Here is a 12,123-nt window from a genome sequence, read left to right as displayed (position 1 = left end):
CTAATATTGCTTTTCATACCTGCACAATAAAAATCAATATTTCAGTACACACTCTCCTACTTCTTAATATTGTGGCAAATGAGCATTACTTGGCTCAGCTCCAATTCTCCACCGCCTCCTTCACTTTTCTCTATTTTTCTTTCCCTTTTGGCCTCTAACTTCTCATTATTCCTCCATCAAACTTTTCAAAAACCACATCCTACATGAAAGGAGAATCAATTGATCCCCCCCCCCTGCTTTGCTACCTCTGTAGCTAAAAAAGACAATTTCGAACTTTGCATAAAGAAAAAGGCACTAACCTGATTCACAGGCAAATGTCTTGGACGTGTCATCACAGAAGATGATAGCGACAGCATGCTTCTTTGTCTCCCGTGGCATCCGGGTAATGTTCTTGATGTTACTGAGCTCAATAATCTAGCAAAAAAAAAAAAAAGGAGCACAGTACCTTGAATGAACCCAGCAGCAACAACAGCAAGGTGTAATACAGAAAGTAGAAGAGTATGTTGATGGTGATGGAGAGTCGTAAAGTCAAAAAGACCATAAGAAATAAATAAATGGTGGTATTTATCCTGAAGATTCTAAAAAGCTTAAGTAAAAAAAGAAATCACACAAATTTCCCTTTTTGAAGGATGGTGCCTGCTGTAATGTAATGTGTAATATGCACGCATGTTATTTATGTTAAAAGCACTCTTATGAATAAATGTGCACTAAAGCTCGCTCTGGATACACTGCACATCCATTGTTGTGCGTCTTCTTCAAGCGACTCTTCCAGTTAATACAGAGGAAAGCAATCATAAGCATCTAAATCACTTTACCAAGTGGCTTATGGTGAATGAAAAAAGAGAAGATTGCATTTTATTGAATATCACCGGCATTCACAGGCCATTTTGTTCAACAGTCTTCTCCCTGTTCACTCTCTCCAGCAGATAAGACCCATTACATTAATGTAGTCTATTGTGTGCTAACTGTGGGCCCTTTGCCAGACTGTTACAAATGAATTAGCTGGGCTCACTGCCCATGTTGTAAAGCTGAACTGTTAAAGGTTAAAAGACCAAACCTTATAACACACTGACACACACACACACACCATATTTGGACTCTAGATTTCTTTGTTCGATACCATGACATGTAATGAATTTTCTTCTACTGTTCTTCTTATTGAAGCTCAGCAAAGTTCAGCAGAAGATTGTTCTGTAGTGTGCAGCTCCCCAGCCTCCCGTTTCTTTTTGTTTAGCCTGTAACAACAGCTTTTCGTTTATTTGAACGTTGTTCTGTAATTAAGCTTTCACATTCTTAACTGAAGTCATCTCTTTCCAAAAGCAAGTTTAAAACCATAAACGTTGCTCATTTTGGTTATTCTTGTATATACAGGATGTATAATAATTCTCATTCCTACCTTGTCATATGTATGATTAAGAGCCCATTGTACCAGTTTTTATTTTACACTGATGCCGTTTACCATTGGCTTTTGTGCAGAGAACTATTCTACAGCTGCATATTTAAGGGTGCCAATGCATAAGCACTGACGCACCCTCATTACTATTTTGTTAAAAAAAAAGTCTGTTATTTTACGGCACAGCTTTAAAATTCACATGCAAATTATACATCAAAACATGCAGCTCAATGGGGAATAGTGTGATATGACTTTAGGCAGTGGTACGTCACACAACCTAGAAAAAATATGCACAAATCTACAAGAAAAAAAGGATATAAATGGGATTTTGGTGAAACACATAAGACCTCACTATAATTTGCCACTGGCACCAAATTTAAAATCATGGTTCTCTTCACACTTTTTATACATCTTAGATTATTACAAAGTTATGTTGGATTTTGGGCAGTATAGCTGCACTCGCACCGTGCAAAATTTCTTCAATAATTTTCTAGTTCAACTTATTTTTCTGTGGCCATGCTTGATGCACACCCTGTGGCAAAAGTAAATGATGATAGAAAACATCATTCTTTAGTGGCCCTTATCTGCAAGTTACACCGTCCTTGTAACAAGGTCAGAGGAAGTCAGTCAGCTATCAAGCATGGGAATAAACTACGAGACATTAGGACATAAGAGTTTTACACATCCTTCCTTTCGTGCTATCTTTATTTTGACTTTCCATCTCTCTATTACTATTCCTACATGCTTTTGGAGTACTTAATTATTGTTGGACAATAAAAGTACTAGATTAAGATTAGGGAGACATGGTGACACATAAAATGACTCTGAAAATCTCACATGATGCACTCACATCAGTAACTCAAAAACTGCACAAGGTATTACTTTATTCTATTGAAACAAATCACTAAAGCTAGTTTCTCAAATTGTGATACTTCTGCATATAATGTGCTATTTTTGTTGCAGTTTATTCAGAAAATAAATGATTATGTCTCAGTTTGATTGCAGTTTATTCTTTTTGTTTCCAGTTCCAGTCCAGTTCCAATTCAGATCAGTGATTCCCAAGCCTGGTCCTCAAGGAACACTATCCTGCATGTTTTAGTTGTTTCCCTGCTTTGACACACCTGATTTGAATGAGTGAGTGATTAACAGGCTTCTTCAGAACTTAAAGACCTGTTGAAGAGAGGAGAAACAATAAAAACATGCAGGATAGTGTTCCTTGAGGACCAGGCTTGGGAACCACTGTCTTAGATCACCAAACCCTCCCAAAATTGTCTCACATTTTCTGACTCTCTAAACTGAAAGGGACTCAAGACTGGTTCCAAACATTAGCAATGACTTTGTGACTATGATGAGAGTTAATTTGTTACACAAGTTTTTCAATCATGTCCAAAGTTCCTGCAACATTAGAGTAAGGATCCTGGTTCGTGATCTCCAAAAAATGGTGGTCCCACATGATGGTTTACACTTTATTAAAACGATTAGGCTGTAGTAGTAATGTCCTTATTCACCTACTTTTATTGTTTTCTAGGGAAGGCAAGTGGCCAAGTCCAGTAGCTTTTCCAAAACCTAAACAAGTAGATTTGTTTCCAAACAGTGACAAACCCCAAAACAAGAAGTTTTTCCCAAAACTAAACAGAACCTGCAAACAAAGATAAGAATAGCCTAAAATAAAATGCCGAAGATTGGAACTAGGTCAAAAAGTGTGCACCCCACAGGGAAAAGTCCTGGAAAAGCAGTGTATTAAAGAAAGTCCTGTGTTCGTGTCAGTTATGTTCCCACCCTTGAACGTTGCTACTTCATTGTGTTTGCGGCAATTAATTTTAACAAGATGCTTCGCAATACCATTTAATTCAGTGTTGACATATTGACGTCTTCTCACTTTTTTTTGTCTGTATGGCAAGAACGGTGCAAGACAAAAACAGCCACCTGTTTGAAATAAATTGGTTTCACCCTGAGGCATCAATAATATCATAGCAAATTTGCATGAGATATAGCTCAACAGCTGTTTTACTTTAGACCTCTGTGGTGAACGAACAAACATGTGCCCCATTTGGATCAGCCCTGCTTACTTTACCCGTTTCCAATATTGAGAATACAGCTCCATCTTTCCACAAGGGAGCACAACAAATGCAGTCCACCCAAAGACAACTCTGTGGAGAGCTAAAAATATGTCTAAAATTATGCAAGGTCCATTTTACTGTGTGGGCCAGTAGTCCTCAGACAGAGAAAGCTGCAAAAGAGAGCAGAAAAGAGTGCCTAACAGATAAAAGAAAGACAAAAGTGAGAGAAAAGATATAATCCCCCTTGTGTTGATTGTGTAAATCAGCCACCATTGCAACCCATTTCCTCCCCAAAGCACTGCAGCGTTGAATGAAGCCCTCAGACAGGACCTTTCTTGATCTTGGAGGCAATGCATTACCAGGTGCACTGGTGCATGCGCGAACCCATTGCTCCCTCCAGCACTGGCTGTATGAGATCCCTCTGGGAGGGGGCTTACAGCCACACAGGTTGCCCCAAATGACAGCATGATGTACTAGGCAGAGAGACACCCAATTCACAAGACAAGACTGATACTACAGCAGGAAGTGATGCTAACAAAGACGATATAACCTCTATCTAGCTTGTGCTTACAAGAAAAAGCAAGAATCAGAAAACAAAATAGTAACATTTCAGCTAGAAATGAGACCTCCTCATTCTGCCTCATAATGACAAGGTAGTCAAAAGATAACTAAATTGCCTCTCAAACTAAAACCACGTAAGAAAGCTTTTTTTTTCATAGTCCTCTATTATCTGCTGTTATCTCCTCTCATTACGATAAAACACTGTACATGATTTTCCTTTAACATCGTCTCCACTTACCAGGATAATGAATCATAATTGGAGCATTTCAAAGGGCTCAGGAGGTGAGGAGAGAGATAATATACAAAGGATTATTACTTTCAAAAGAGAGGAAAAAAGGCCCAAAGGACAAGATAAAGTTGTAAAATGAGCCCTAATAGATCCTTAACGCCATCATTCAAGGCCAGTGGAAAAAACTTTTAATATAAAGGTGCTTATCTTGTGTTTAAAACAGCTGAGTGCCCTGTAGATATAAAGTAAAAACACTGAGTTTGAAACAAAAAGTAAAGCAATTTACAACAAAATGATTAAAATAAAAACAAAAAGTATCACACTATTATTCTGTGTTAAGTATTTGGTGAGTAATTCTCAGCTGATGTTACCATCTGAGGCTAATTAATTCCACTGGTTGGCCAAATTACAAAATGAAACTCTTGGCTGTTGGCTGATAATTGTGCTCTGCATGTTAATATCCAAAGCTGCCCGTGAAGCAAACACACCAGGTTTAGTCTTCTTTTAGTTTTTTTGTTGTTTTTTTTAAGTGTAAAACAAATACCAATCAAGATCTTACCACCATGAATGCCTACAAGATAGAGAAAAATCCATATATTGACAACATTATCACAGACTTACATGTCATATGGATGCACTTAAGTTTCAATATGAGACTTATGATGGCATAGGACAAAAAGTCAGTCAGAGTCATACTTTAGAAAACATCGATACTTCATTTCATGGAAATTTGACCACTACATGATGCAGTATCTTGATTACTGGATAGGCTGAGCGACACAAACCTCATCAGTGATAACAAAACAGCTGATTGGAACACCCACCTTGCTAAAGCAAGATACTGCAAGAATTCAAAGAGTAAGGATGAACCGATCAATCAGTTCATGACTGGAATTGAAGACATTTTAGCTTGGCTGACTTAACCAGTGACGAGCTGATCTGACATTCAAAAACACATTGGTTTGTTGTATTGTTTCTCTCCCCAGTTGATGAATATAACATAGCTAAATGGATATTTTTTTCTTAAAATAGTCACAAAGTTGTTGCGGATGTCTCAAACCCATCTCAATCTAGTTTCCATAAAATTTAGCGCTAGAGCTGTATATCAGCTGCCAGGGTAAGAGCGAAGCAAGCCAATGTGGGTACGATGTGGACAGAGAAAGGCAACAAAATAATGTGTAGAATACAGTAAATAAAGACTTAAACTTTAATTTGTTCTGATTATCAAGCTGTAATTTGCCGTTTATCTCAGAAATATTATGTTCTAAATCCACTTTTCATTTCAAATAGATTGTTTGATCTTATAGACAAGAACAAAAGACATTCAATAAAGAGTAAATTAAAAATGACTAATAATGTGTTCATGACAGCTATTTACCTTGTGGAAGCTCCTGAAGAAGGCTGCCTTCTCATCGGGGTACTTTTCTAACCGTCTGGGTCCTTTACTGGAGGCCTTCTTGAACACCAGCCAACACCTCCTGAAGATCTGACAACAAAGAGTAATGGCAACGCCGTTACAAAGGCACAGCTCGACTAAAATGGAGCAATACGTGTTGGTGGCTGGAAAACTAGAAAACAGCAAAACACAAGCTGCACATCTATAGGGGCTTGACCTCAGAGAGAACAAAATAAAAGACCCGCAGAGATCAAACTGACATCAAATCAACACTACAGGGAAAAAATTAAAAATGATTGCTGCGATACTAAACGTATAACAAGCACATCAAAATAAATAAAAATGCATTAAAGCAGGACTGAAGGCTTTTCCATTGATCAAAATAAAGATTGGCCCTAATGGTTCATTCATGTAGTTTATTAAGGGAAAGCAATGACATAACATAAATTATACAGATTCTTCCTCTGATTAAATCCCTAAACTGATTTTGATGGAATGCTATTCCATTTTGTACAATAATCAACAAAGGATGTTGGAAAGGAAATTAAATCTTTGTACATTAATCAAAAAACCTCTGCTAATATATTAGTGCAGATTTCAAAGCCCATCATTCACAACGTCATGTTTGTGTCCATGAGTGATGATTCTGCATCAGCGGTTTGAGAAAACATTTTGGTCAAATTTAACTCCAATTACTCTTCCTTTGACTGTGTCCCCTCCTTTTTGTGGACTCAGGAGGCATTCAGACATTGCACTGTTGCATTGAAAAAGGACATATTTCTTCATGAGTGATTTCTTTTTGCTTTAGTGTGTTAGGTTTTTATGCGTCTGTAAAGGATCTGTAATCTTCCCTCAGAAGACATTTACTCCTGAGGTCAACGAAACAATTTGTTGGCAGTCCAGCCTTTTTTTGCTGTTACCTATCTGTTTTATCGTGCAATATTTCCACATTGTCTTCTGAGTAACCAGAGATTCACATGTTGCCATTTAGACCAGAGATCCCCAACTCTGGTCCTAAGGGATCGCTGTTGTGCATGGTTTAGATCAGTGGTGTCCAATTCTTATCCTGGAAGGCCACTATCCTGAATGTTTTAGATGTTTCTCTGCTTTGACACAACTGATTTGAATGACTAAGTGATTAACAGGCTTCTGCAGAACTTAAAGACCTGCTGAAGAGCAGGGAAACATCTAAAACATGCAGGATAGTGGTCCTCCAGGACCAGGATTGGACAACACTGGCTTAGATGTTTCCCTGTTCCAACGTGCCTGATAAAACGTTTTTGCAAAAAATGATGGAAAATTAAAAAGGCTATAAAATTACAGTTCAGAAGATATCTGTTTAGCACCTGTAAAAACAGGTCCTTAACATAACTATTTCTTATTGATTTGACATGCAAAAACAAAATGAAGAAATCTCTAAATGTATGTGCCGTGTGTATCTCTCTTGAGCTAAGTAGACACATTATTGTTTGTGCAAACAGCTGCAGCAGTCTGCCGATTGCATAGCATTCCCTGACTAGGATTGTATCCTATCAACACAATCAGATGCTTATCAATGCAGCCCTGTGAATCTGCGCTGACAGACAGACATGAAACAAAACATCCTTTTGTGTGTGTATCTAGAGTGGCCATTGCATTGTATCAGTGCGTACGCATGCATTGAAGTGTCTGACATCTTTTCAGATTAAAAATAACAAGTGTGCGCTACAGAGATCCGCTCAGCTCAGAAGGATAAAAAAAATAAAAAGTGGTGTAAATCCATACCCTGCCAAATGCCCATCCACCATGCAACTCAAGCTCAGGACTTGACTGATGTAATGTAAATGAAGAAATCAACCCTAATAGGAGGACAACCAACTTAATTCAGATTTCTCTTCGTTTCTACAAACCTGTTACATCAGACAAGTGGTTTCAATCACATTTAATTGTAGCTGACTGGCAGTGCTACACAAACCTCAAGCTGTCATCATATTCAAGCCTGATGGGTGCACAAACATGACATAACCTTTTCCTAGCTGTCCAGGGTGCATTTGTGTCAATAAAAGCCCGATTTGCTGTCATCCGAGTCACCTCTTTGTTAAATGTTTTAATGAAGAAAAGCCTCTTCAGCCTCTTTGGCACGAGGATGAAATATCTAAAGCTCCTTTTTACAAAACACTTTTAAGCCGAACTGAGAGGCCCTCTTTCTCTCAGTGGGATTCATGTAAGGATCAAGGCAACATGGGGGTTTGAAATCAACCTGCTTCTGTTGCACATCTGAGCTGCCAAGGGAGCTGAAATGGTCAGTATGTGTAAGGGTAAGTCAGCATTGTCGATCAAGGATGGGATGGAGTTATGACAGGTGTTCTGTGTGACCAGCTGGCTACGAGTTTTAGAATGGGAAATGTTTGACATATTTTCTGTGTAGTGCTTCAGACCATGGTTCCTGCTTCATTGTTTCAGCTCACATGTCATGAGACCAGGTAGACCTGATTGGGGCATCTCTGAATGGCAACGCACAGCTTAAGAGGGGCTCATTTTTGTGGCCATTTTGCAGAATCTTTTGTAAAATAAAAAAGAAAACAAAGGACTTCTAGCAGTTCTTACTTTACACAGAAAGACTGGTTCAAAAATTGAAAAAAAAGTTTTTTTTACAGCTTTTCAGACTTGCTCTGATACATGAACTGGTACATGATGGCTAATTTAGACTAATGTTGACTGGAACACAAATTTAAATCAAAGATGAATGGGTTTGACCTTTTTGGATTGAATCATAAAAATTGGACTTTCTCTTTTTTCATTTGTGTGAATTTTTGAAGTAGTGACTATTTGGTTTGATCCCAGAGGGTGTATATACCTTCAAAAGCAGTTTAGTATATTGACTCATTTATTATAGCCCACCACTGCCAAAAGGTGGGCAATAATGTAATTGTCAATGTCTTGGTATGCAAATAGTCCTTTTTCTGTTCCTCTGTCAGCAAAATATCTCATGTACTATAGTACAAACTTTAATTAACTTTCAGAAAGTAATCTCTGGATGTACGTTTAGAACTGATTCATTTTTGGAGTCAATCTAATTCAAGATGGATATCACAACTAATCAAATTCAAAAAATACAGAAATGGCTATAACTCAGTCAGTTTTAACCTGTGATAGTAGTTAAGAGTTATCCCCAGCACATATAGTGCTAATAGATCACACAAGATCTTTGTTTAAAACTTTACATTCAAGGAGGCAGGTGATGTGTATTGCTTCAAGGAATGATAGGCTATGACTTGGTTATTGATTGGCATGCTGAGTTCTGTACATTTCAGTTCTGTATTTTTCTTTTCTCGGTGCACCAGTGCATTGCTTATTTACTTCTAATAAGGCAAATACAACTTTAAAATGCTTCCAATCAGACTACAAGCATACACATTAAATACTACTCTAAAGTCTGAAATTTGAGGTTAAGTGTTAAAAATGTTCCCAAATAAGCAAATAACTCCAGAGAGCTGTGGACAAACTGCACTCGGCTGTATAAGCTTAACAACCTTCTAACTTAATTTGAACCTGAAGTGATGTGTTTCCATTTTTAGATGCTGTGGAGCACACACCGTTTCTCCCGCTTATGATGTAATCTGCAGTCATATAGAGAAACACACGCACACACACATATATAAGAACAGATACACAGAGCTGCCCACTCTGGTGCTGCAGGTTATAGTACTTCAGTAATTACTGGACCAGTCTGGTCCAATACCGGTTAATAAAGACACTACTGACGGTTGCTGAACTGTATATGAGACTAATCGAAAAAACAAACCATAAAAACGACACTTTCCTGTTTATACAGACAACACAAACATATATGAAAGTGAATAATTTTGCCTATTTGTTCCTTTAACTCTCTTCATGCATAGATCAACACAGAAAACTCTTAAGACTCTTATTCAGTTTAGCTGCACTATTTTATCAGTCAACAGAAGCAGAGCAGTGTACTTGAGAGGGAAGGATAAGTATGAATTCCAGTAACCAATGGGTCCTTTGAGGTTGCCTATCTTTAATAGTAGGACCCCTCTATTTGCTGGTGGAGACAGTTGCTATCACTCTGTCTGATGTATGATTGCCCCAGGCTCCGTCATTGTACTGGGGAACCATGGCTGTACGATTAATTTGTTTACCCAGCTGGTGTACTCCATAAAAGGCTCACTGAGTTGAACTTGCCACTTTGCAGTAAATGACTAAAGTAGATCCCTAAGTCCTTATCGGTCTGCTCTGATGGGTTCCCAATCTAATAGGGTGTTACATGGGTCCATTAGAAACAGCACAAAGCAGAAAAAGTGCACTAAACACTTTGAAATACACTGTGGATAATTGTGTGAATGCTAAGTCAGCATTCATGCCATCGTTTTCCTGTTTATAGTTTCTTCTGTATATGTTTTTGCAGTCAAACTACTTCTGAATACTTTGTGCTATTTTATTCATTCACATATCAAACCGTTCACCTTATCAGGAATAGTGTGCTATTGTAACTTTTATACATTTCAAAATATTTCACTATTTGAAATAAAATTCCCCACTGAGACCACTTCAAATCTTTCAAAATGTTTTTTTTTTAATCTGTCAGTATACATGTTTGATTTTTAGTCTTCTTATACTAGTTTTAGTTACCATTCTGTGGCGTTTAGCATCCATTTTGCTCCTTTTAACTTTTAGCTACACATTTGCTAATTTTAGCTTTAGGATTTTTTCTAATTTAAACTACTGTTTTGCTTATTTTAGGGACCGTTTTTGCTAATTGAAGCTACTGTTTTGTTCATTTTAGCTTCTGTTTCCCACAGAGAATGCCTAAAAAGATCAAAAGCATAGGTTTAATGAAGTAAATAAACAAACTGGTGTTATTTTAGTGGAACAAAATCCAGTGGCTTTGATGGAAACACACATACAATATGTGAATCTTTGCTGAACATCACTGCATTTGTAATTTTAAACCAACGGCCCAAGTCAGTTGGAAGCTGGCTTGAGGCTTCTAAAGTAATGCACCTTTGGAGCTCTCAGATGAAGTCATTGTGCAGCAGCAGAAAAGCACACTCAGTAAGAATGATCCAGCATAATAAGAACAACAAGGTACGAATAGAAAAGAGCTTAATTTTTCTTGTTCCACTGTTGTAAATGCTTTATCAATGCGGTCCTGTTCTCGGGCTGCTGGTGGGTCTTATTCAGAGAGACTCTTACACTGATTGTAATTACACAGAAATAAATTAGACTATTCGCTGCTCTGGTGTGACTCATTTAATGCTAGAACAGCAGAGAATGCACAGTTGAGCACTTAAGGCCAATTTACCAGTATTGGAAAATAAACAATACAATATTAAAGAACCCGGTCTGATGAAAGTAAAGCCTCAGAGGTTTTGCTTTAAGTGTCTCCCAAAAACAGTTTTACCTCCACCATGTTTTCTTATGCATGGGTTTAAAGACATAATGGCAAACATTTATGTTATAGTCTTAAGAAAATGAGACAAAAAAAGTAAAACCACCTTCAGATTTGTCCTGTGCAGAACACCAACAGACTGACCTTGTTTTCACTGCCTTTGTCATTTCATTGCCCTTGAAATTCCCTGAAAAGTTCCAGTGTCCTAATTAAAAAAATATATATATATATATATATATATATATATATATATATATATATATATGTATATTGGCTTTAATAGTTTTGCATAAAAAGACAAAATTTCTTGTTTTTAGAATTTGCAACTCTTCTTTTTCTTTCGGCTGTTTCCTTTTCAGGGGTCACTACAGTGAGTCATCCTCCTCCATCTGTCTTCTGTGTCCTCTGTCCTCACTCCAGCTACCTGCATGTCCTCTCTAACTGCATCCATGTACCTCCTCTTTAGTCTGTCTTTAAAACAATTTTATTTACAGGTGATGTTAGGGGTATTGTAAGGCACTTGACTTCCCTCTTATCTTTTCTGTGAGACATGTTTTTGCAGATGGTTGTATAGACACAAAGTACACGTGATAATTTTTGAGGACAGCAAACAGTTCCCACAGTAGAAAGACTTATGAGATTTTGCAGTAAACAGAAAAGCAAAAGAAAGAAAAAAACTTATTGTTTCTGTTTCTGAAGTACTGTGAATCCAGCATGATCTGAAGTTGACATTAGGAGGAAATAAAGATGAATAGACCTAATTTTCTCAGCTTTAAGTGGTTAAAGTGATGTACTGTTCCACTATATATCTGAAATGCTAAAAGAAATGACAATGTTGAGGTTTTTAACTGTTTTTGAGTTAATGGAGGCTTCAGACACCTAGAAATATGCCATTAAACCAAAAAAAGTGGCATTTTTCACAATATGCCCACTTTAAACTGTTGAAAGAAAATGCTTGTCTATAAACTACCTTTATGATGTAGCAACATTTAATGTGCCTGTCTGCGGTGTATAAAACCATGACTGAGAGGGCGAGTGGCACATTTAGGAACTCAGACACTTCATGGTACAAAGTATTGAGCCATCTTTAGA

The 12,123-nt window shown here is 37.4% G+C and overlaps 1 protein-coding gene across 2 annotated transcripts in view; it reads right to left on the bottom strand.

The window, feature by feature from the left end:
• dok6 (docking protein 6) overlaps positions 1 to 12,123 on the bottom strand; it is a 50,516-nt gene that overhangs the window by 20,361 nt on the left and 18,032 nt on the right. For both annotated transcript variants that reach the window (XM_017406324.3, XM_017406323.3), the window contains exons 2-3: positions 5,622 to 5,729; positions 300 to 414 (exon numbers count right to left, since the gene is read on the bottom strand). In XM_017406324.3, the coding sequence (XP_017261813.1) occupies positions 300 to 414; positions 5,622 to 5,729 (223 nt within the window). The remainder of the gene's footprint in view (positions 1 to 299; positions 415 to 5,621; positions 5,730 to 12,123) is intronic.

The sequence above is a fragment of the Kryptolebias marmoratus genome, linkage group LG21, assembly GCF_001649575.2.
Source record: "Kryptolebias marmoratus isolate JLee-2015 linkage group LG21, ASM164957v2, whole genome shotgun sequence".
In the NCBI taxonomy this organism is placed as follows: Eukaryota; Metazoa; Chordata; class Actinopteri; order Cyprinodontiformes; family Rivulidae; genus Kryptolebias; species Kryptolebias marmoratus.
This window is presented reverse-complemented; position numbering and strand designations above follow the sequence as displayed.